This window comes from Chrysochloris asiatica, unplaced genomic scaffold, assembly GCF_000296735.1.
Source record: "Chrysochloris asiatica unplaced genomic scaffold, ChrAsi1.0 scaffold00175, whole genome shotgun sequence".
Classification (NCBI taxonomy): Eukaryota; Metazoa; Chordata; class Mammalia; order Afrosoricida; family Chrysochloridae; genus Chrysochloris; species Chrysochloris asiatica.
In genome coordinates, this window is record NW_006408693.1 from 7270802 (window position 1) to 7294687 (window position 23886).

Below are 23886 nucleotides of genomic sequence, written 5' to 3' on the forward strand. Positions count from 1 at the left end.
AATGATTGCCTAGCTTCTGAAAACTTTAACAGGCAATAAAACCTACGATGGTTGATGAACGATTGCAAAGTCAGTAACATCTATTAACTTCCCATTCCCCCCGCCCAACAGGCAAAGCAGCAGAAAGTCTCTGGAGTTTAACCAGTTCTCTAAGGGTTAAACAGTTCTTAAAGTCTTCTCTGCTGTGGAAACGGCTGGCTGGCTCCTTGGTGCTCTTGCCGGAGGGGCCTCAATGGAGATGCAGATGCCGTCACTCTTTCAGATGGGTCCTCGGTGAATGCTGGCTCCCTCAGGCAGGGTTGCTCTGAAGAAGGAGAAGTGGCTGTCCTCTCGCTATAGGATCAAGTTAGTCAGGCTGGAATCCATACTGGCGAGTTTTTGACCTGTAACACAGACTCTATCTCTGCGGCTCTGTCAGGTGTCCATGGCTGCTCTGATCCTTTCCCCACTTGGCCCCTCCCAAAATGGCGGCTCCTGGAGCAGCTGAGCGTCCTGAACCAGGAAGCAATTGATTTCTTGCTTCTGCCACAATCTCCCCAGCTGTAGGTCTTCCAACCTTCTAGATATTCCTTTATTTGTGGTTCAGAGTACTGGGACCATTCCCTGAGCCTTCTTGGTCCTGTATTCTGTGTTGTTCTCGGCAGAGCTCGTCACTACACTTCCACCCGATCTTGCCATCTTTTTCCGGAAGTCTGTAATGCTTATTTTGAAAATTCAGATTTGACCCAGTACAGTGGATACATTAGGAAATGCTTTGAGCATAGTGTAAATTTTTCATTTGTTTATACAGTTTTGTTCACAGGAAATAGTTTAGTGAATGCAGTGATGTACCCAGTTCAACCGGCCACATAGCCAGCACAAAACACATACAAGCACAGCGCTCAGATATCTGTCACCTACAGCTTAACTCATGAGCCACAGTAATTCACATTTAGTGCACAGACTCTAACCCTGTTGACACGAATTTTCAGAAGCAAATTTCTGATCTTTTTCAAGATAAAATGCCATAAATATTTATTTAAAACCATCTGTTATTGTTAAGTGCTGTTGAGTCGATTCTGACCCATAGCAACCCTGTATAGGGTTTCCAAAGAACAGCTGGTGAGCTTGAACCACCGTTCAAAAAACTTTGCAGTCTGGCACATTAACCCACAGCACCACACAAAACCATTTAGCATGTGTAAAACGGTCACCATTTCTATAGCTAATTAAAGCCCATAAAACCTTTGAATGCTATATAGATTCCTCATATGCATAATTAAGTGTTTCTGAGTACTCATTCTTTGCAACATTGTCCATAACTTGTCGTGATCCACACACACAATCAAAAGCCTTTGCATAGTCAGTAAAGCACAGAGTAGACATCTTTCTAGTAATTTCTGCTCTCAGCCAAGATCCACCTGACGTTAGTAATGATATCTCTCATTCCATGTCTTCATCTGAATCTAGCTAGAACTTCTGGCAGTTCTCTGTTAATGTAAAGTTGCAGCCATTTTTGAGTAAGCCTTAGCAAAATTTTACTTGCATGCAATATTAATGATTTTTTTTAAATATATTTCTGCATTCCATTGAGTCAGCTGTTTTTAGAATGGGCATAAATATGGATCAGTTGGCCAGATAGTTGTCATCCATATTTCTTGAGTGTGTGAGTGCCTCCACTATTGCATCCATTTATTATAATACTGGATTTAGTCTTCTCACGGTGCTGTTTGAAATTTTCTGTTCAGTTCTTTTACCTCCTCATTTCTTCCATTTGCGTTAGCATCTTTATGCTGGAGAGCAAGTTTCAGAGTCCCTTCTGACATCCATTTTAATGTTTTCCTTCTTTCTTACCTTCTTAATGATCTTTTGTGTTCTTCTGTATGTTCTTGATGTATCCACAACTCTTATACCCACAAATTGGTGTCAGCAGGGATACAGTTTATGCATTATTATAAAGAGTAAGAAGCAGGGTTATCTGAAACCAGCCAAGAAGTTGTGCACTAAATGTGGATGATTGTGGCTCATGAGTTTATCTGTAGCTGATAGATTACCGAGTGCTGGGATTGTTGGTGTTTTTTGCAGTCCTTTGTGGAGGGGTTGAACTGGGTATACTTGAGAAAATGGGTCATATAAATACGAAAAGTATGGGGGTTATCATGTACTTGTTGGTTGTTTAGGAACTTCATGATTTATCCAGTACTTCTTAATGTTTGTTAATCTATTTTTAAAGTGTTATTTTAACCATAAGTTTTGTATTTCTTCTAATTGCTAAGCTTTGAAATAATTTTATGGAAAATTCTTCTTGCTCCAATCTTATAGTACTGCCAATCTTTTCTCATTTTAGTTTTAGAATAATAGTTGGTTTTTTTTTTTCAGTATAATACTTCCTAACCAACAGGTATATCTTTCTATAAAAGATGTGAAAATTCACTTAAAAGGATTCTAATGCTGTTGTGGTGCTGTAGGATAAGCATTGGACTTCTAACTACAAGGTCATCAGTTCAAACCCACCAAGCCTCTCTTTGGAATCCTTAAGTTGTTGTTGTTAGGTGCTTTCAAGTCGGTTTTGACTCATAACGACCCTAAACAGTATTTCTGAGGCGCGACTGGTGGGTTTGAACATACAGTGCCATACCAGGACTCCTGCAAACCCTATACAGGGTCACTATGAGTCGGAACTGACTCGAAGGCACGTAACAATACTCTTATATGATACAGTATGGCTTCAGTGATAGTTTTCTTCCTACCCGGCTGCCTGTATTTCCCAGTCTTATTTTCAGTTCTTTGTTCTTTCCTGTACCTGTTAGTGTTAAACGTTCATTAGTTTAATCAATCTGACCAGTAAAGTAAAGCAGAAAGGATTGTCACCTCTGACATTCAGTTATAAACAGATACTGCAGCTTCTTTCTTGGTTTCTCTATTGAAGCACTTGCTTTTTAGAGGTGTAGTGAGCAGCACAATAATGAGCCTCACCACAGAGCGGGTGAACTGAGGCGTCTGGACTACAGCCAGGGAGAAACTGATGCCTTTTGCCATCAGCAGTGTGAATGAGCTTAGAAACAAATTCTCCAACCCCAGTCAAGGCTTCAGATGACGTGTGTCTCCATGAGAGACCACCAGGCTGAGCTGTTTCTAAATGACTGATGAACAGAAACTCAGTGATAGTAAGCGTGTTTTATGCCACTACGTTTTCTTTGGAGTAATTTATGTAGTAATAGATTTCTAATATGAGAAACTACCTCATGTGTTATACTAACATTTTTAGATATTGACATAGATTAGTTCAAAGTTTGTGAATAGAAGTTTAATATGGGGAATTGCTATTTCACTCATAACAAAAGTTAGGAATGCAGTAGTAATTTTCTGTTATTAATTGCCTATATATATACTTTCAATGAAAAATAAAGAATTTTATGTATTTTTTTCTGTTTAATTATTTATTAAAATGTAGTTTCATAGGTTTGAGTTTAATAAAACTAAAATTTTTGACTTATTTTGTATGTCCGTTTTTATTTTTCACATGGGCTTACATTTATAAATAAAAAATGGTTCTTCACTCCAGATAGTTTAGATTAGGTCCCTGGTCTTAGTTCTCCTGGTACCCTGTTCTTACCATATATATCATAATGATTGTATTACTTTGTTAATGAGTGACTACATTCCTTGCGAAATTGAAAGTCCTATGAGGGGCAAGGTCCATGGCTGTGTTTGCTGTTACGTTTTCAGTACCTTTTCTATATTTGATACTTAGGAGAGGTACTCAGTAAATATTTGTTGAAAGAATTAATGTTCCTCTCAAAACTTTTTATTGTTTTAGAAAAATTCTACAGTTTTGAATAAGTTGTCTACAATAATAGTATTGCCTCAAAGGAATGTTACTTGTTTAGGGTGAATACAAAATATTCTTGGCATTCTTCTTAAGGAATATTAGAAATTTTCATAAAACATATTTTTTCCTCTATAGCACAACTGCTGGCTCTGAAGAAGATACCTCAAGTAGATATTCCCGACCAGATAGAAGTGGGTTCAGTAGATACAACAGGGATGCAAATCCTTCGGGTAATTTGGTCTCAAGTAGTACACTGGAAAAGAAAATTGAAGATCTTGAAAAGGTATGAATTACAAATTATTTAAGATTTTCTGATAAAATCGTTATAAGGAAATTTTTGTCACTTTTACTGCTGCTAGAAAAAGAGAAAGCAATTTAAATTTATAGGGGAGAGAATGCCATGAAATGGAAAAAGTATACAGTGTACTAGTGAGAAATGGGAGGAAAGGCTTTCTGCACTCACAAAATTTTACAGCCTCGGGAACCCTGTAGAGGGTTGAATGAGAACTAACTCTGTGACCCGTAACAACAGTGAGAGATACATCCATGTTATTCTATGTTTACATACATAGTTAAATACCACATTACTATTAAGTCACTTAAGAGTCAATGATCCTGTCAGACAAAGTAGAACTTTGCCCCAAAGGGTTTCCAAGGCTCTAGTCTTTACAGAATCAGATTGCCACATCTTTCTCCTGTGAAGTGGCTGGTCGGTTCAAACCACAACCTTTTGGTTAGCATCCAAGTGCTTATCCACTGTGCCACCTGTGCTCTTATAGCAGCTTTAAATCACTGTTTTGTGTGAATAGTTCTAGGAATAGTGGCTAGTTACTCGTTTTTGTTTTTTAACCTTTTATTGTGAATTGAGTGAAGGTTTACAGAGCAGATCATCAGTTTTACATTCAACAAATCATATGTTTTGCTTTATTACAATGATTGTATTTAACGCTTGCATTTCTCCCTGTCTCCCTACCTCATCACCCACATTAACATGTGTCTACCCTCTAGCCCGTGAATAATTTTCCCTCCTATCCCCCATTAACTATCATAGACTGTTATATGAAGAAAACCTTTTCTTGACTTTGTATAACAGTTGTTGTTGTTAAGTGCCATCAAGTAGGTTCCTGAGCAGATTTTCCGATGCTGTAAATCTTTACAGAAGCAGAAAGCCTCATCTTTCTCCTGCGGAGCAGCTGGTAGTTTCAAACTGCTGGCCTTGCAGTTGCTGCCCGATTCGTAACCACTACGAGTAGTTTTCCTACAAGACTTGTCCTTTTGTGATTGACTAATTTCACTCAGTATAAGGTCCTCCAGGTTCATCTATATTGTGAGGTGTCTTGCAGATTCAACATTATTCTTCAACATTGTATAGTACTCCATTGTCAACATTGTGTAGTGTTCTGTTGTGTGTATGTACTAAAATTTGTGTAATCTTTCTTCTGTTGATGCACATGTAGGCTGTCTTAATATTTTTGTTATTGTAACTAGTGCTGCGATGAACATGGCTGGACATATTTCTACTTATGTCATGTTTCTCATTTCTTGAGGATATATACCAAGTAGAAGGATGTTGGGTCATATGGTATTTCTATTTCCATCCTTTTGAGGAAGCACCATACCGTTTTTCACAGTGTTAGTACCATTTTACAGTCCCACCAGTGGTGTAGGAGGGTCCCAGTCTCTCCACATCTTTGCCAGCATTTGTTTTCTGTTTGTCTGAATTTTGCTTTTAATGCTAGAGTAAGATGGTATCTCATTGTTGTTTTGATTTACATCTCTCTGTTGGCTAATGACCTTGAGCATCTCTTCATATGTTTGTTGGCTGCCTGAATGTCTTCTTTGGTGAAGTGTCTGTTCATGTCCTCTGCCTATTTTTAAATTGGATTTGTCTGCTTCATGTTGAGACAGTGAAGTGTTCAATAAATTTTAGAGTGTAGTCCTTTGTCTAATGACATTTTTTCCCAGTCTGTGGGCTCTTTTTTCCCCCTGAAATTAAGCACACTCATGAAAACTTGTAAGAGTGGTTAGGCATTTTAATATATTCCTCTTCACTAATTTTGGTGCTAAAACTTGAAGCCAATTCTTATATTCTTTTATATTTAATGGAAACCCCTATTATGCTGAGTGCTATTTCTAATATGTTAGTAAACGTCTCTGCCTTTGAAGTGGTTAACACTGTGAGGTGGCAATGTGTATACTATTGTGTGTTTATAATATTTTCTATAAGATCCTCATTTGTAGACTTTCCTCTGTATTTGGAGTTAAAACCATCTTTGGTGTTGGAACCAATTTTGTGTAAGAATTAGCCTGTTTAGAATTATCTTTAAGGTAATTCTAATAAATACTGGCATACATTTATTTACCAGAAAGATCTTGGGTTCCATAGACCATCATCGGTATTGGTGCTGAACTACTTTCTAATGATTAAAGTTAAGTTTTGTTTTACTGTCTTGAAATTATTCTCCATTATAAATACAAATTTATATAACATCATGAATATCTTTAGGTTATTTCTAAGCTTAACACTAGTTTCTATTTAGAGCTATTTCATTAAAAATTTTAGTTTGTATTGGAGTGTCAGAAAGACTTAGAGTTTGGATTGCAACACAGGCAGGTCCTGGATTACAAGTGTCCGATTTGCGAACAAATCCTACATGCTGTGCCATTTCATGCCCTTTATTAATGTTAAACAAATTTGCCTTCACTTTGGAATGATTGAATTGGTGATGATGACAAAAAAATTCATCATCACAATCACCTTCACTTGCTGCACATGTAGCTTGTAAATCATTGAGAAGGTTTCAAATCTTTTGTTGCACTGAAGTAAGGCTAAATAAGAACCATATGCACCTGTTCTGACTCACTCACAAATTCCACTGAAGAGACTTAAAGAACAGATAGGTTTTTGTCCACATCCCAGGCAGTAACTAATTAATTCAGATAACTTGCTGCTTTCTTTGAAGGGTAGTAGGAAAGGAGCCAAATCTAGGCAAGCCTCTCTTTTGTCTCCAATACGGCTGACCCAGCCCAGAGCTTTGGATTGTAAATAAGATGTCTTTTATTAAGTTGTTGTGCTGTTTAAACAAAGAAGTTTAAAAATTGGTAATTTAATTATATCCCTTCATCTTATTCATGATCAGTTAACAACAGAGCCTGAGCAAAATTGAGGACTATTTTTTTTCTGCCTAGATTTCGTAAAAATTTTTAAATGTCTCCACATACTGTATTATTTACACACTATGTGACTAATGGTAGTGATAAACTAAAGAGGGTAAGTCATTGAGTCTGTTAGTGTTTTCTGAAGACTTAGGCAAACCTGTATTTAATCAGGAACCTTGGAGCTTCTATAGTCCCCTCATGCCCCGTTTCTTCTCTGGGGTGAGTTCCTTCTCACCAGTATTTTAAATAGTTCATAGAAAATCTTCATAAACCTAAAATAGTTCATCAAAGGTAACAGATGTATGCCTTTAAAGGAAATTATAAACAACCATTCATTTCCCGAGTAATACTTTATCATTTATATCTGCCAGGAAGTAGTAAAAGAAAGGCAAGAGAACTTGAGGCTTGTGAGACTGATGCAAGATAAAGAAGAAATGATCGGGAAACTCAAAGAAGAAATTGATTTGTTAAATAGAGTAAGTATTTCACATAGTTTAGTTTTATCATTTCCTGTTTGTTGACAATTAGATCAAAATATATACAGATAGTTAATTATATTACTCTGTTTTTTGTTAGTGACATGGTAATTTGTGATAGTAAGAGCTATCATTTTATTCTATCAGCTGATTTCCTCTGGCCAATTATCAATTTTAATCACTTTTTTGTATGATTTTGGGGGTTGATTGATAAATGGTTTTGTTCGAGTTGGGAAGTGACAGTTTAGTCAGCAGCAAACATAAAAGGGCTTAGGCATAGAGTTGGCTCATTGAGGAGTTGAAAAGAGTCCTTTCTCTACATAAGAAATTCCAGATGTCTTTGGGTATTATTTCATCACTTTTTACCTGAGTTATGCTTCTGTATCACCAACCTTAGGGTTTTCCTTTACCCCAGGCTCTGTATTCTTCTTCTTTCTTTTACCTTTTGCCTTCACTCTGAGAATTTATTTGCTGCTTAAGAAGCAGTTGTTAGTACTGAGGCAAACTTTAGGTAGTGGTGAGATGAGAAGAGGTTCCACACTTGCTGTTTAGAGGGCTTCTAGATAAGATAGGAGGGAGGAGTCGCTGGAGAAGGATATCATGTTTGGTAAGGTGGAGGATCAGAGAAAAAGAGGAAGACCCCCAACGAGATGGATTGGCAAAGTGGAAGCATCAATGGGCTCAGGCATGGCAACAGTTGTGACGTTGGCCCAGGACTGGGCAGTGCTTCATTCTGTTGTACCATAGGGTCACTCAGAGTCGGTACCAACTCAATGACACCTAGCAACAAAAACAACAAGAAGATAAGATGGAGGAAAGGAAAAATTCCTATAGGCCTAAAAGGAATAGATTACCAAATACAACCTTAACTAATCTGGAAAGAAGAGAAAATAGAGTGATTTTCTTAAGTGCAGACCCATTCTAATAAAGTTCTAAGATACTAGCTACAAGTTATTTGATTAGGAAACTGAAACTTGAAGTAACAACTTGAAGTAACTTTCTCTAGGTCAGTGTATAGTAATTACATAGTAATCAGCTAAGCCAGTATTGACCTCAGTTATTTGATAGTCTTAATTCAAAGGTCTTTCTACTGTTGTATATTGCCTTTCATGTTCTTTCAAAGCATAGGCATTCATATGGTGGTGGTGTGCCGTGGAGTCAGTTCCAACTCATAGAGACCCTGTGCAGGGTTTCTTTATGGGTGTAGAAAGCCTCATCTTTATCCCATGGAACAGCTTGTAGTTTTGAACTGCTGACCTTGAGGTTAACAGCCTGACTTGTAACCACTGTGCTACCAGAGTGCCTTAGGCATTCATATATTGGTATTGAAATTGATTTAATGAATTCTGCAAATGAAAGGAAATAATAAAATCCTTGCTTTCATAGAGTTTATGATTTGGTAATGACAGGTGAATGTATTTTATTTCTTTCAAAAAACTTAGGTAGCTCTTAGTTACAGTTATTTTAGGATTTTTGTAATTTTTGTTGTAGTTTCAATAGATTACCAAAGTTCATAGAGATAGTGAGTAAGCACAAAATCGGAGTTTGCAAACTTAAAAAATCTGGACTTCGAACCACAAAATAGTTAGGTTCCCACCAGCTGCTTCAGAAATCCTTTACAGGGTCAGGGTCGCTGTGAATCGTAACGTACTTGACAGCAGGTAACAACAGCACCAATAACAAGCTTACCAGAATGCTATTATTCTATAACATTTATAATTCATGTTGATTGCATTCAAATTCTAGTATTTTAAACTGCAAGGAAAGATCTATAAATATTTTCCAAGCATTTGTAAATAATGTGCCTTGAAATAATACTTCTTATAAACACTGTGGGTTAATGTGCTGGATGGCAAACTTGCTTTGAACTGCAAGGTTGGGAGTTCAAGCTCACCAGCTGCTTGACTAGACAGCACTTAACAACAACAATAAATAAAATGTATAGTGGATTTTTGTAATACCACCAAATGGATGTATATATGGTACTAGTATTAATATGGGGAACGTGTTGTGTTATGGAATTGGTTCTGATTCATAGCAAACCTTCCCCCGCCCCAATTTTATTCCTAAGGAGCAAATTGTTGGTTTCAACCGCCAACTTTGTGGTTAGTAGTCCAATGCTTATCCTGTAGTGCCACGTGAGGATTATGGAGTGCATAGAACTGGAATGATATACCTTTAAAGCTGGAGGGTTAGTGCCCAGTTTATTGGGTTTCAATTTTTTTTATGCTCTAAAATCTTTCCCATAAACAAGATATCATTAAAAAGTCCAGCATATAAGTTGAACTAAATCAGTTCTCTATGTATGTCCCAGATCCCTCTTCTGTATGCCTCCTTTCTCTCATCTCCCTAGCTAGTATTCCCTTCCACATATCCCCACCCCCCCAATATTCCTATTAAAAATCACATCGGGAGGTAGGAGTAAGTACATTCAGAACTTGTAATGGTGTCTCTTGATGTCCAGTTTGACTCAAAGTTGCAACCTTGAACCACAGCTGGTCTACATATATGTTTTGTTAGTCCTCATCTTTTGGGGCTGCTGCAGGTGGGATTTGTTTTTTTACTGAAAAATTAAGTTATTTCAAAATTTGTATAAAAATTTGTGGAAGAATCTTGATTTCTGGCTTCTCTTGAAAAATAGAAATACCTGGTAACAGTTAACCCTCATTTGCTTTTGGTAACAACGATGTGTTGAGCAGACAGTGCCCTCCAGATAGTGTACATAAGCCATCAAAAGTTATTTCCAGAATTTGCCTCCATTTCAAAAGTAGTACTTGATTGTGTGGGTTATTTTAGATACATTTTTTAAAAAGATGTTTTTATCTCCTTCAGATAAATCTCATAAACTATACTATTTTCCTTTTTTCCTTCAGGATTTAGATGACATAGAAGATGAAAATGAACAACTAAAGCAGGAAAATAAAACACTTTTGAAAGTTGTTGGGCAGCTGACAAGGTAGAAGATTGAAGGCATAGTGTGGAAAAATCTTTTTAAAACTACTGATTGAATGTTATGGTCAATGCTAGGACAGTGTTCCTATAATGCAATACATTAAAATAGCTAAAAGTATGTATATTTATTTCTAGAAAACTGATGTATGTTTATTTTCAAAATATTTCTTTTTCATAATTAGTTTCAAACAAAATAGCCACCTTTTATTTCACAAATAAGTAATGTCTTTCAGTTATTAAAAGGTTAAGACTTTGATTGTTTTGTGTTATATTGAAATAATATACGGTTTAAAGTCACAACCATTTAAATACATCTTTTCTATGGTAGTGCATTTTCTCCCTAAAGCTGTATACATAGTCTTGTTTACATGAATCTATATGTATTTTGGGGAGTTACTTGCAAATACTTTATTACTGATGTGTACAACCTTTTATGTGTTGATGTCTTACTCAAAAAAGTCTTTGTCTACTGTCATTTATTCTTTCAACGTATTGTAAGTGATTTAGCATCATAGAATCACACTAGTTTGTATAACAGTCATCTTTTTATAAAGGAAAGCTATTAGAGAAAGTCACTTAATATCATGTATTAGTTGGCTAAATAAACACTTAAAAGAATACTTGAATTGTGTTATAGTAAATAAAAATTTATTATTGTATTTGAATATTAAAATCACTTTAACTTTGGGAAAGCAAACAGTGTAATTTTAATGTAAAATTTCTTAATGTAGGTACTTTTTTTTTTTTAATGTTCTAAGGTTTATTAGTTAACATGGTCTATTTAAAAAGGTGGTTATTATTCAGGTCTGGAAAGTTTGTACAATTTACATATGTAAGGAAAAATTCATATCATATTATATATTGTCATATGCATTAAAGTAAAAATATTTATACACATTTAAAGCATTAATGCTTATATCAGTAAAACAGTACATAATCAGAATTAGTACTAAAATACTTTGCTGAATTTCTAACTTTGAGAATAACACTATGATATAGTTCTTACTCATTTGAGAGATTTTTTCCCCCTACCCCAAGTTTAGAGAATTTTCTAACAACAGAGTTTTAAAAACACATATGATTGAGGAATTATAAAAATTTTATCTTATGTTAAATATCATTAATGTTTATGGTTATTTGATTTTATATTACATTTTGAGTAAGAACCTACCTTTAAAAAATACATTAGCATTGAAAAAATGTCTAGCTGATGTTTGAATCTTCAATAGTGTGCTGATAATCATCTTATCCAATTAATGTGCATAAGTGACTAGAACATATTAAACTCCGTTCTGGGTACCCTAATGACTCTTTTCCTTTACTTACCCTTCATTGTTCTCTGTTTGAGGAAACAGGATAAAAATATGTAGTAAATAAGTGTCCGACATTGAATTACAAAACTTTCTGTAGCTACATAGAGTACCCTCATTTTCTCCTGTCGTATGTTTCAAGCTTGACTGCTCATTTCAATCTTTGGGGTACGTAACAAGAATTGTTCTACCTAAGCTCCTAGATAATTGATAAACCTAGAATCTAAAAATTTTAAGGGTATACTCTCTTAGGATTCTGATCATCACCTAGTTTGGAAACAACTATTACCTCTTTCTTCCTATATCATCTTTTGGAGACCCTGGATTTAACATAACTTTTTAGGTACTAGCTTTTTTTCCCCATTTGATTTTATGTAACAATTACCTTGTCCTACATTACTTTTCAAGGAGCTCTGGTAGCATAGTGGATCCCGAGTTGAGCTGCTAACCACAAGGTCTATAGTTTGAAACTGCCAGCCTCTCCTCAGGAGAAAAGTGAGGCTTTCTGCTCCCATAAAGATTTACAGCCTTTGGAGACCCTATACAGGGTCACTATGAGTCGGAATAGAGTCCACAGCACATAACCACCACTACCAGTATAGTTTTCGTGTACATATATGAGGGGACTTCTAAATATTTTTAGAAAAATGGAATTAAAAGATAAAAATTAAAATATAAACTTTGTTTCTCAGCATCAGTTCCATCAAAGTCAAGGCACTTTTGTAAGTGACGGTAGCCGCCTTTTGTGCATTCCTAAAGAACTGATGATTCTGGGAGTTTAATCATGTCAGTGCAGTCTTTTTTGCATTTTTAACTGAAGAAAAATATGTGCCCTTTAAAGACTTTTTAAGATTAGAACACAGAAGTCAGAGGAGTCAAGTCAGGACTGCAAGGTTAGATGTTTAAAGATTTCCCACTGAAACACTCACCAAATTGCTCCTGTTTGATGAGTGAAATGAGCAAAGAGCATTGTGGTGGAAAAGGTCTTTCTGGTATAAGGTTTTCCGGTGTTTTTCTGCTAAAGCTCTGACTAACTTTCTCAAAACACTCTCACGTTAAGAGATTATTTATGGTTCTCTGGCCTTCCAGAAAGTCAACAAACAAAATTCCTTGCGCATCCCCCAAAACTGTAGCCATGATCTCTGCTCTTGAACAGTGCATTTTTCCTTTGACTTGACCACTTCCACCTCTTGGTAGCCATTGCTTTGTGCTGTATCTTCACGGTCACACTGGTAAAGCTATGTTTCATTTCTGTTACAATTCTTCAACGAATTGCTTCAGGATCTTGATCTAACATTTAAAATTTACATGGAAAGTTCTGCTCTTGTCTGAAACTCATCTGGATACAACAGTTTGGGCACCTGTAGAATGAAAGTTTGCTCTGCTTTAATTTTTCAGTCAGAATTATAGAAGCTGAACAAGTTGAGATGACTATGATGTTGGCTGTTGTTTCTGCTGATTATCATTGGTCCTCTTCAGTTAGGGTTCATTTAGGACATCAACAAGAGTTTCCTTGCAAATTAATGTAGATGATCTACTGCTATGGGCTTCATTTTCAATATCATCTTGTTCCTTTTTAAAACAAGTTATCCATTTATAGGAGCATTAGTGGCACTGTAGTATAATCACTGGACTGCTAAACACAGGCTTGGTGGTTCAAGTCCATCAGCCACCCTACAGGTGCAAGATGAGGTTTTCTGCTTCTGTAAAGATTTACAGTCTTGGAAACTGTACAGGATCACTATGAATTGGAACTGACTTAATGGCACTTATAAACAACAATCCATTTGCAAACTGCTGGTTTCTTTTGGGGCGTTGTTCCCATAAACTTTGTGTATGGTATCAGTTATTTCACCCTTCTTCCTCCTAAGCTTTACTATAAATTTGATGGTTGTTCTTGCTTAAATTATAGCAGAATTCATGTTGCTCTGATAGAACTCTTTTCAAACTGGTATTTCCTTTTTGTTTCCTCTAACTTGATCATGTTCAGACATGTTTTAACAAGTTATCATAAGTTTATTTTGGTATAACAAAAAAATTGAAATGCATGGATAGTTTTTTTCATAGTATACATTTTTCCATGAATTTTTCAATACCCCTTGTATGTATATGTACTTCTCACTAAGAATTCAATATTAGATCACCAAATTGGTATAGTTGCAACATTATTGCATAAGGGCTTCCATCTTGGAGATATATGCAGCCTGAGATCAGTAATCTATTATCCAAATGTCTACAGTAGCATGCTATTCAGTTATTCTCTTGGCTGTAAACTATTCATTTCCTTTTAATGAGTAAGAAGCAAAAATTTCAGTATTGCCTAATTTTCCATTCACACTTTGGGTGTTGTAGAAATAATGTTATTATCTAATCTTGAAATATACTAGTTATTGGCTTTTCATTTACAGGAAAAAAAAGACTTTATTTTTGAATTTTTTATTTAATCTATATGTAGGTAACAGAACGTTTCTCTTTATTTTTTAAAAGTATACCAGTTAAAGTCTTACTGTTGTTAAATTTTTTCTCTTCAATTTATTGGAAACATTTCTAGCAGTGGTTTTTGCTTTTTTAAACATAGACTAGTTGTATGTTTATCTTTTTTAACATATACATAGTGCAAATAAAGGAGATGTAATAATTGAGGCAAAAGCGTTTCATGTGCTGTCCTACTCCCCCTCCCTAGAGTGTGTATTTATTTCACATAGTGCTACAGTTTTGCCTTGAGATTTTTAAAAAGTAACAAATAACTACAACCTTAGAAAACTTGAGTATTGTCAGTAAAGTGCTAGTGTTTGTGAAATTATTAGTTCTGCCCAGATAATTTTATTTCTATTTGTTTTGGAAATTTGTGGTATAATAAAATATATTCAAAGTTCTAATGTGTTTATGAAATAATTTCCAAAGTAATATGCTTACTGTCTTTAAACATGATTTGCTTCCCTGGTTTTTGGTATGTATTAACTTGAAAATTACTGAAATAATCTTTATTCCCTTTTTCTGTAATTGCTGTTAATTTGATTACACTACAGTTACTTTCAGAGAGAAAGGAGAAGGTTTTTGGTGGTATATTTCTAAGTAGTTTTTAGGGAATTTATTAAATATAGTAATTTTGCCCTCTCACCCTTGTTCAAGTAATTTAAGACATAGGAAGTTAAGCATTAGCGCAGGTACATGAAGCAGTGTATTTTTCAGGTGAAAACCTTACCTCAAAATTAGTAGATTTGGACTCTATTAATACCTGGTGTGATGCTGTCAGTTAATGTGCTTGATTGCAAAGTCGTTTGATCTGCAGGGTAGTGGTTCCAGCTCATCATCAGCTGCTCCATGGAAACCCCTTACAAGTTTGCTATGGGTCAGAACCCACTCGACACTTAACAACAACAACAACAACAATACTTCATTGGAAACAGCAAAAGTCAGTGTAATGGAAATATCCATGCACTTAATTCCTGAACTGGCCTCCCAGACACTTTTCATATGTACAGTGATAATCATCTTTCATCTTTTTTTGTAGTTTCAGAGATAAGGTTCAAAAATTTCATAGAAAAATTAAATGAAAAGATAGTGGCATTTTTCCACTAACTTTTTGAAATCTCCTTTTACATGATTTTTAAAAAATCGTTGCCTACTGTAGCGCTATAAGGTGCTGTGATATCGTAGTGGTTGTGAATTGGGTTGCGAACCGCAAGGTCAGCAGTTCGAAACTACCAGCTGTTCTGCAGGAGAAAGATGAGGCTTTCTGCTCTCGTAAAGATTTACAGCCTCGGAAACCCCGTGCAGGGTCGCTATGAGTCGGAACCGACTCCACGGCACATAACAACAACTGTGGGCACTATAGGATCAGCACTGAACTGTGAACCACAAGGTTAGCAGTTCAAGCCTACCAGCTGCTCCCTGGAAACTATATACAGGGTCACTATGAGTCAGAACTGACTTAACATCACTTAACAACAATTAAGTTCCATCCAATGTTGGCACTTACTTAATAGCTATTCATGATTTTGTTAATAATCCATTACAGGGCCTAATTTTACAAGGGTAAGTCTAAAAGTATTGCCGCTAGGGCTGTAGTTCATACACGCACAGGTTTATTCAAACAAAACGTGTTTAAATGTATCATCAGTGGATGGCTCTCAGTAATGCACTTGCCTTAGTCTCATTAAGATGTCTTAAAAAATATATCCAATCAAAGCTGAGTATTCGTGATGATCACTTTACGGATATTGATTATCAACTGTTACTTGTTTTCTCTAGATACCTAATGTGCTTTCTTCGGTCAACTTGTTTCTTGAACGATTTGGCGATGATGGTATTTAGGGTTTTTATTATTTTGTTTTTCTTCTAAATTTAGACAATTGCTGCTGCTACTAACTAGCAAAGACCATATGACAACTATATGCTGCTGTAAGAAATTGCATGAATTGTTTTTAAATTCAGAATTGGAATTATTGTAAACTACATCTGATGGTGTTCAAAGAATTTCAAGCCCTTGGTTTGAAAAAGTTAAGTAGGGGTCTGGGAATGTAAAACTCCATCCAGTCTCTTTGTTCCTATAGTAAATGGTTTACATAACCTTTTGTCTAATGTGACATTCTTTATACACCTACACAAGCTAATCAGTCTTCCTTACTTCCAGAACTCTAAATTCATCTTCTCAGTAATGTCATACATGTCTAACAAGTGAACAAGTATCCTTTAGTCAGTCTGTTTAGATAATGTCTCAAGTCCTTATAGAAGAGCACATTCCATTAGCAAGCCTATTGAAAAAGTTTTGCAAGGTCCCACAGTTGTAATTGAAAGTGGATCCTTATCTAAGATTTCTATCAGATCTTTTTTTCTTTCTAGATAAAAATTTCCCCCTCTGTATGTGTACACATGCATATAAGTCTATCAGCAGCTCTAAACTATCCACATATTTTCTTAATCTTATTCCTCCAGTTCCCCTTCTTCACCTCTGCAAGAGATTACCTTTTCTTTCTGGTCAGTTTTTTGGAAGGAATTATGCCATGCTGGTCATTCCCATCAAAAGAATAGGACTGGTTATATCCTTTACAATACATTCATTTTGATGTCTGACCAGATGAGGTTATAAAGGAAACTAGAAAACATCATTGCTTTTAATCTTGGGCCAAAAGTTTTATTTAAAAAAACCCCACAAAAACAACTTCTGTGCCTGAATCAAAGTACGTTTAACAAGAAAAAAGATCTCTATTTGGTGTCAGCTAGTTGAACCACATGAAACGAGTTTTTAATATGAGCCCATTTAGAAATATAGAGTGAACTTTTGCTTTACACATGTCAAAAAAACAAAAATACAAGTTTGATTACTAGATGTTTTTCATATTAAAACATGCTCAATTTTTTAGTATAAATTATCCTTTTAATCCATATGTGATCCATTGCTATCCCTTTTTAGATCTACCATGGGATTTGAAATTCACAATCTTAATTATATGCTTCTTTTCAAAGAAACATTTGTGTTCTTTTAAAACATAAACTATTTTATTTTAGTTATACAAAAGTAGATTGTTATTAGTTGACATTTTAGCTTTAAGGAAACAAGTTACTAAAAATGAATATTTAAAAAATCAACATTAAAAATTAATGCTTACATTTTTTTCAGTTCTTACATAGTGTGGGTTACAGATGACTAAATAAAATTATCACTAAATAAAATAAAAGTAGTCCTTACTTCTATATACCCCCACACATAAAAATCCAATATATATATATATATATATATATATATTCCTGGTGTGGCCACTGGATCCTTGAAAATGGTAATGGGATAAGTAATAGATACTTGAGAAATGCTAATCATTGATGCAGTTGTTACATGCTGTTGAGTTGGTTCCAACTCTGACAAGATTTCCAAGCAGTGTCTGGTGAATTTAAACCACTGATCTTGTGGTTCAAACCAACCTTGCAGTCCAGTATTTATTCCACAGCGCCACACCAGGACTCTAAAATTGCCTCTGGTTTTTCCTTTTTTTGTTGTTAATATGTACATACAAAACTTGACACCACCATTTTACCTGTACCATTACACCATTACCTGTACAGTCCAGTAATATTAGTTATGTATTTTTGAACACCATCTCTATCCTGTGACACTGTAGGATAAATAGCTGGACCTCAAGTTTGATTTGAACTGCAAGGTCAGTGGTTCAAACTCACCAGCCTCTCCTCAGAAACCCCTAGACAGGGTTGCTATGAGTTGAAACTGACTCAACAGCACTTATATTGTTGGGGGCACGGCGGTTCCATAAGATAAACACTGGGCTGCAAATCACAAGGTTGGCAGTTCAAGCCCACCAGCTGCTCCAAGTGAGAAAGATGGGGCTTTCTGTACCCTCAGATTAAAAAAGCCTCATACAAGGTTACTGTGAGTTGGAACCAACACTATAGCACTTAACAGCATCAGTCCATGTTGTTTCACAACCATCAAATCAACTCTGTCACCTAAACGTCACCTTTGTGTTTCAGATTTAGTATTGTTATTTTGATCTTATATATAAATAATTCTTTAAAAGTGCATATTGCTCAATGCAAACACTTGTTTCGTTTAAAGATAACTTTATGAGATAGTTTTAGTTCCAGTCTTAAAGATCATCTCCAGGTAATAGATTTGTGGCTTCCCCTAGTCCTGATGCGTTCAGTAAGTCTGAGTTTTCTAAGAATTTAAAATTATTTTCCACAGTTTTTTCTCCTTTGGACCAGGAGCCATCTTTTGAGTCCTCACCAAAGTTTTTTTAGTAATGGTAGCACCATCATGTTCTGGTCTCATGGCATTGGTGATGGTTGATGGGGGCAATTAAATCTGCAGTCCATTACCTTCTCTGCTTTCTGGGTCTCTCTCCTTCATCTGCTGTCATCTTAACATTTCTTTAAGATCAATATACGTTAAGAGTTCAGTTAAGCATAGTGACTTGGTTAGGTAACAATTTGAGCATAACTTTAACCCTAATTTAGGATAGCATAAAAAAATTATTAGTCATTCAGTAAGCCTATGTCCTGGTGTGGTGCTGTAGGATAAGCACTTAGACCACAAAATTGGTTTGAACTACAAGGTCAGCGGTTCAAACTCACCAATTACTCCTTGGAAACCCTATACAAGGTCGCAAGAAGTCAGAATCGACAGTACTTAACAACAAGCCATTGCTTTATTTGACTCTTAAAATCTTTGCAGGGGAGGATAGGTAATTTACCCAAAGTCTTAAAGTTTGTCTAACAGCTAAGCTTTGCACTTAATTCTTTGACACACTCACTTTTATGACCTGCGTCATTACCCTCTTAAGTATTTTGCTAATGAGTCTCAAAGCGATGTCCCCAGACTAGTAGCATTGGCTTCACTTAGGAATCTCATACACTTAACAAATTCTTGGTCCCCACCCAGGGCCCAGTGAAACAGAAACTTTGAGGGTGAGGTCCGACAAGCCCTCCAGGTGATTCTGATGCAAATCAAAACTTGCAACCACTACATTATGCATTGCTGTTTTTAAGCAAAGTTCTTGAATCTTTGTTTTTGGACATTATATAATTAACATAACACAAACTTGTAAAGACGTGATTCTTTGTTGCTTACACAGCAAAAGATAATATCAGGAAAAACTTCAACATGGATATTGGCAGCTTGACACAAACCCACTAGTATTTATTATCTTTGGAATGCAAGTTAGTTCTCAAGTCCAAGACACTCTGGGATAAAATATATTTTCTGTGTGAGGTTTATCTCTTACTGCTTAACGATTCATGGTGAAAGTACATTTTAATCAAATTTTAAAAATTGACTGGGACATGTATTTTTAATCAATTATATATAATACATTAACACTTTATTGTGAATTTGGTGAAGGTTTATGGAGCAGTTTTCCATTCAGTAATTCATATACATTTTGCTTCATGTCATTGATTGCAATCCCCACAATGTTACATCACTTATCCTACTTCCTGTGTTTCCTGTTCCCATTCTTCCTTTCCCAACCTTATGATCACTATCCGTGGGTAAATACTTCCCTTCACTTACACTTATTTTCATGTATGGACTCTGGCGTGGACCAAGGAGAGATTGAATCTTCAAAGTTTATTCTCTGTGAACTCAGAAAATCCATAGCATTTCTAGTTAATTGAATTGATTGAGATATCCTACATGATGAGGTAGTTAAAACTAGTTTGTTTTTTTTAACGCCCAAAATTTTTCACACAGATTTAGATTTGCAGTTATTGTAAAGGCAATACAATAGTTTTCATACACGGCTTTCACCCAAACCACAATACCTTACTGCCACCAAGTGGATTCCAACTCAGTGACCCTATAGGACAGATGGGAACTCTAAAGTTTCCAAGACAAATCTTCACAAGAGCAGACAGCCTCATCTTGCTTACCACAAACCATAATAAAGTGTTAACAAAAAATGTTATCTACCCCACAAACAGTTTGCCCTACAACATCTTTATATTGTTGGTGTTAAGTGCCATGGAGTCAGTTTTGGCTCATCTCGACCATGTAAAGGGTTTCTGTGGAGTGGCTGATGGTGTTGGTAGTTGGTAGTCCAGTCCTTATCCTGTAGTACCACACTAGGACTCCTTAACACAGTGTGGTACATTTCTCACAATTAATGAACCAGTGTTGATATATTCACTATTACTAGAGTTCCTGGAGTTTTGGTGTGGCGTTGTAGGATAAGTACTGGACTGCTAACCACAGGTTGGCAGTTCAAACCCACCAGCCACTCATTGGAAACCATACACAGGGTCACTATGAATCAGGACTGACTCCACGGCACATAACAATACAGTTACTGCTGTATTCAAATTTCCGTAGTTTTTCGCTAATCCTCTGTTTCTGTTCCAAAATCTCATCCAGAATATCACATTGCATGTAGTCATATCTCAGGAGGCTCCTCTTGGTTGTGATGGTTTCTCCTTGTTTTTAATGACCTTTAATAGCTTTGAGGATTGTTGTTAAGTGCTGTCCAGTCGATTCTGACCCATAGTGACCCTGTATTAGGTTTCTGAGGAACAGCTGGTGAGCTTGAACCACCGACCTTGCAGTTCAACCGGCTTTGCAGTCTGGCGCATTAATCCACAGCGCCACACCAGGACTCCTTGAGGATTACTGCTTAGTTATTTTTTCCTTTTTACTGTGGACAGCTTCAGATACACACAAAAGTAGAGAACCTAATTGGCTGTGTGATGGCTCTGTAGGATAACCACAAGGTTGGCAGTTTGAGACCACCAGACTCTCTGCTAGAGAAAGTCTGAATCTTATTTTATCAATTTCTTTTCTTTTTTGGACGTATATTTAAAAGTAAATTTTAACCATCAGTTTCTTTCACATGAAAATGTTTTGATATGCATCACTACCAGATAAGGACTTAAAAATAACCACAATATTTTCATACCTAACAAAATTAATGCTAATTTCTAAATAGCATTTGATAAGAAACAGACATACACGAGATTTATCAGAGGAAAACACTTAAGAGGAAAATGAGTCTATGAAAGCTGTCAGAGCTTGATGCAGGTCTGATTGCCAGGAAGAAGGATGGTTGGTGTGAGGTTTACATTAATTTTACTCTAAGAATCTGGGTTTTCCTCTAGGTTCTAGGTTCCTGAAAGATAACCTCTAACACCTTGGAATTTCCCCAGTGACTTTGAGGAGTCCTCCAGATCACACCTGAGATTTTACACTAATAAGGGGCTAGCCAGGCTAGAAAGCCCATGCATGTAGTATCAACCAGCTTAGAGCAGGGGGCCAGAGAATGATTCAGTTATTAATGCCTACATAAGGAGACCCCCAATAAAGTTTTTGGACACAAGTTTTATGAACTTCCTGGTTAGTAGAGGATATGGGAGAGTTGTTAAATGCTATTGAGATGGTTCCTACTCAGCAGCCCTGTACAGGATTTCCAAGGAGCGGTTTGTGGATTAGAACTGCTGACAGTGTGGTTACCAGTCCTACGCTTATCCTATAGAGCCATATCAGGATTCATGGGAAGGGTGGTGTGTCCTCTTTTTGGGACATGAAAGGTTTGTTGTGTTGGGAATCTTCCCAGACCTTATCTTCATTTGCATCCTTTTTAGCTATAATAAAACTAATTATAAATATAGCATTCTCCTGAGTTGTGAGTCATTCTAGTTAATTACCAAGAGAGATTAGTGAGAACTAGCAGGTCATAAGTAACTGGAAGCGCTGAGGACCCTTGAGCGTATAGCTGGCATCTTGAATGGATAGTGGGAAGACCCTCAATTCAGAAGTGAGAGTGCTGTGGAGACTCCAAAGCCCGGAGCTGCCACCTGAGGTATTGGGCAGATGTGGGAAGACTGTGCTCTTCAACGTGTGAGGTCTGACTTGCTCTGGGTGGTTAGTGTCAGAGGAAGAGATGCAGCATTTGCAGCTGGTGTCTGAATAGAATTGGAACAAAGGAAAACCACTGAGAAACTGATTTGAATCGGTCACATTTAGTGTCACCCGAAGTGGGCTACAGTTGTTTCTGCTTTTGTTTTTATTTCAGCAGTGCAGTTTGAAGAAAGTTTAAGCAAGGTTTACATAGAGCCCTAAAGCCAGAGTTAGCAGCTGGCAGCAGAGACCCATAGCTTTCAGGAATGGGCCTGCTTTGTATCCCAGGGAGGCTTTTTTGTTAACTATACTAAGTGTGGCTGTTGAGCATAATGGTGGCCTCAGGAAAGCAGCTGAAGATATGGATCCCCACGCTGCAGTAGGAGATATGAGAGACCCATTTTATGGTTGCCATATCATCTACTGCTCAATTTTCCCAGCTACCCCAAAAATGTCCTTTTACAGTTGGTTTATACAAATAAGGACTGAGACAAGAGTTATTTGGCTCCTCTCTCATGAATTGAAATCAACTTAATAGCAGCTAACTTTAAGTGCTGTATAGTTGATTTGGATTCATAGTGAAACTGTACAGGTTTCCAAGGAACAGCTCATGGGTTTGAACCACTGACCTTGTGGTTTGCAGTCCAGTACTTATCCTACAATGTCACATTATGTCCCCATTTTATGCTCTTTTAAGTTGAAGAATTATCCAATTTGCTCAGTAGAATTTTGCACATTCTGGATTTAACTGATTGCATCTTCATGGTGCTTTTTAACTTATTTTCTGTAAATTGTTAATTAGATGTAGAAGTTTTATTCTACTGTAAATGTATGTGTGTGTCATTCATAAATTGTGAATCACTTCAGGAAGTGCATAAAGTCTGTCCCACTTTTCATGAGGTTAAGATTGGTCTGGTTCAGATGCTGTTAGCTTGACCTATTTTAACATTTTCCAGCAATCCCTATCGAATGGTTTTAGCAACCTAACAGTAATTGATGCTTAGACGCCTAGATCTGCTATAACACGAGAGGATGCAAAGTGGTGGAGCTCTCTCATTTTATTATTAGCTGTTGTTGTGAAGTACAGCGGAGTCGGTTCTGACCTATAGCAACCCTGTATAGGGTTTCTGAGAAGCAGCTGGTGAGCTTGAACTGCTGACCTTGCAGTTCAAATGGCTTTGCAGTCTGGCACATTAACCCATAGCATCACACCAGGATTTCTATTATTAGCTGCACCTAAGTAATTGGAAGTCTTTCAAAAGGAACTAATCTTTCATTAATTACGTGGTTTTCTTAAAATAAAAGGAAGAAGATAACATTTGATTCTTTCTGTTTATTAACCAATTTTCCAGTAATGGGCCAGAGCCCTGCCAACCTCTAATGGTAAGTCATGATTTTGTTTTGTGTTCTTCATGCATTTTAACCCATTGTCCTCATTTTCTTTTTGTATTTAAATCATCTCAGCTTTGGCCAATGGGAGCCCCTTCAAGTAGTCCTGTGTCCTTTTGATGATTGTAAACTCCTTGTTTTTAAAATCAGAATTGACTCTTTGGCAGTGATATTTTTTGGGTTGTTTTCTAGAATAAGATGTTCCCTTTCATCTTGTATATTTCCTTTCAGTTACCTGGGATCAAGAACTACCTTCCTTCATAGAAAAAATCTATCACCTAAATTATCACAGAGGCATTTATGGAAGTTTTCATAACTGTAAAGGTTAAATGGACATTGAAACATTTTCCCATTTTTATGCTTTTACTGGTGATTTTCAAGAACATGACAGAAGTCCATTTTTTCCCCCTTTTCTCATTTTACTCAGCAATAATAGGCAGGTTTTAA

The 23886-nt window shown here is 36.3% G+C and overlaps 1 protein-coding gene across 1 annotated transcript in view; it reads left to right on the forward strand.

Annotated features, from left to right (window-relative positions):
* The window catches only part of PAWR (PRKC, apoptosis, WT1, regulator), a 123776-nt gene extending 113370 nt beyond the window's left edge, over positions 1-10406 (forward strand). The window contains exons 4-6 of the mRNA XM_006871840.1: positions 3947-4094; positions 7342-7446; positions 10320-10406. Of these exons, the coding sequence (XP_006871902.1) occupies positions 3947-4094; positions 7342-7446; positions 10320-10406 (340 nt within the window). The remainder of the gene's footprint in view (positions 1-3946; positions 4095-7341; positions 7447-10319) is intronic.
* Positions 10407-23886: the final 13480 nt, after the last annotated feature.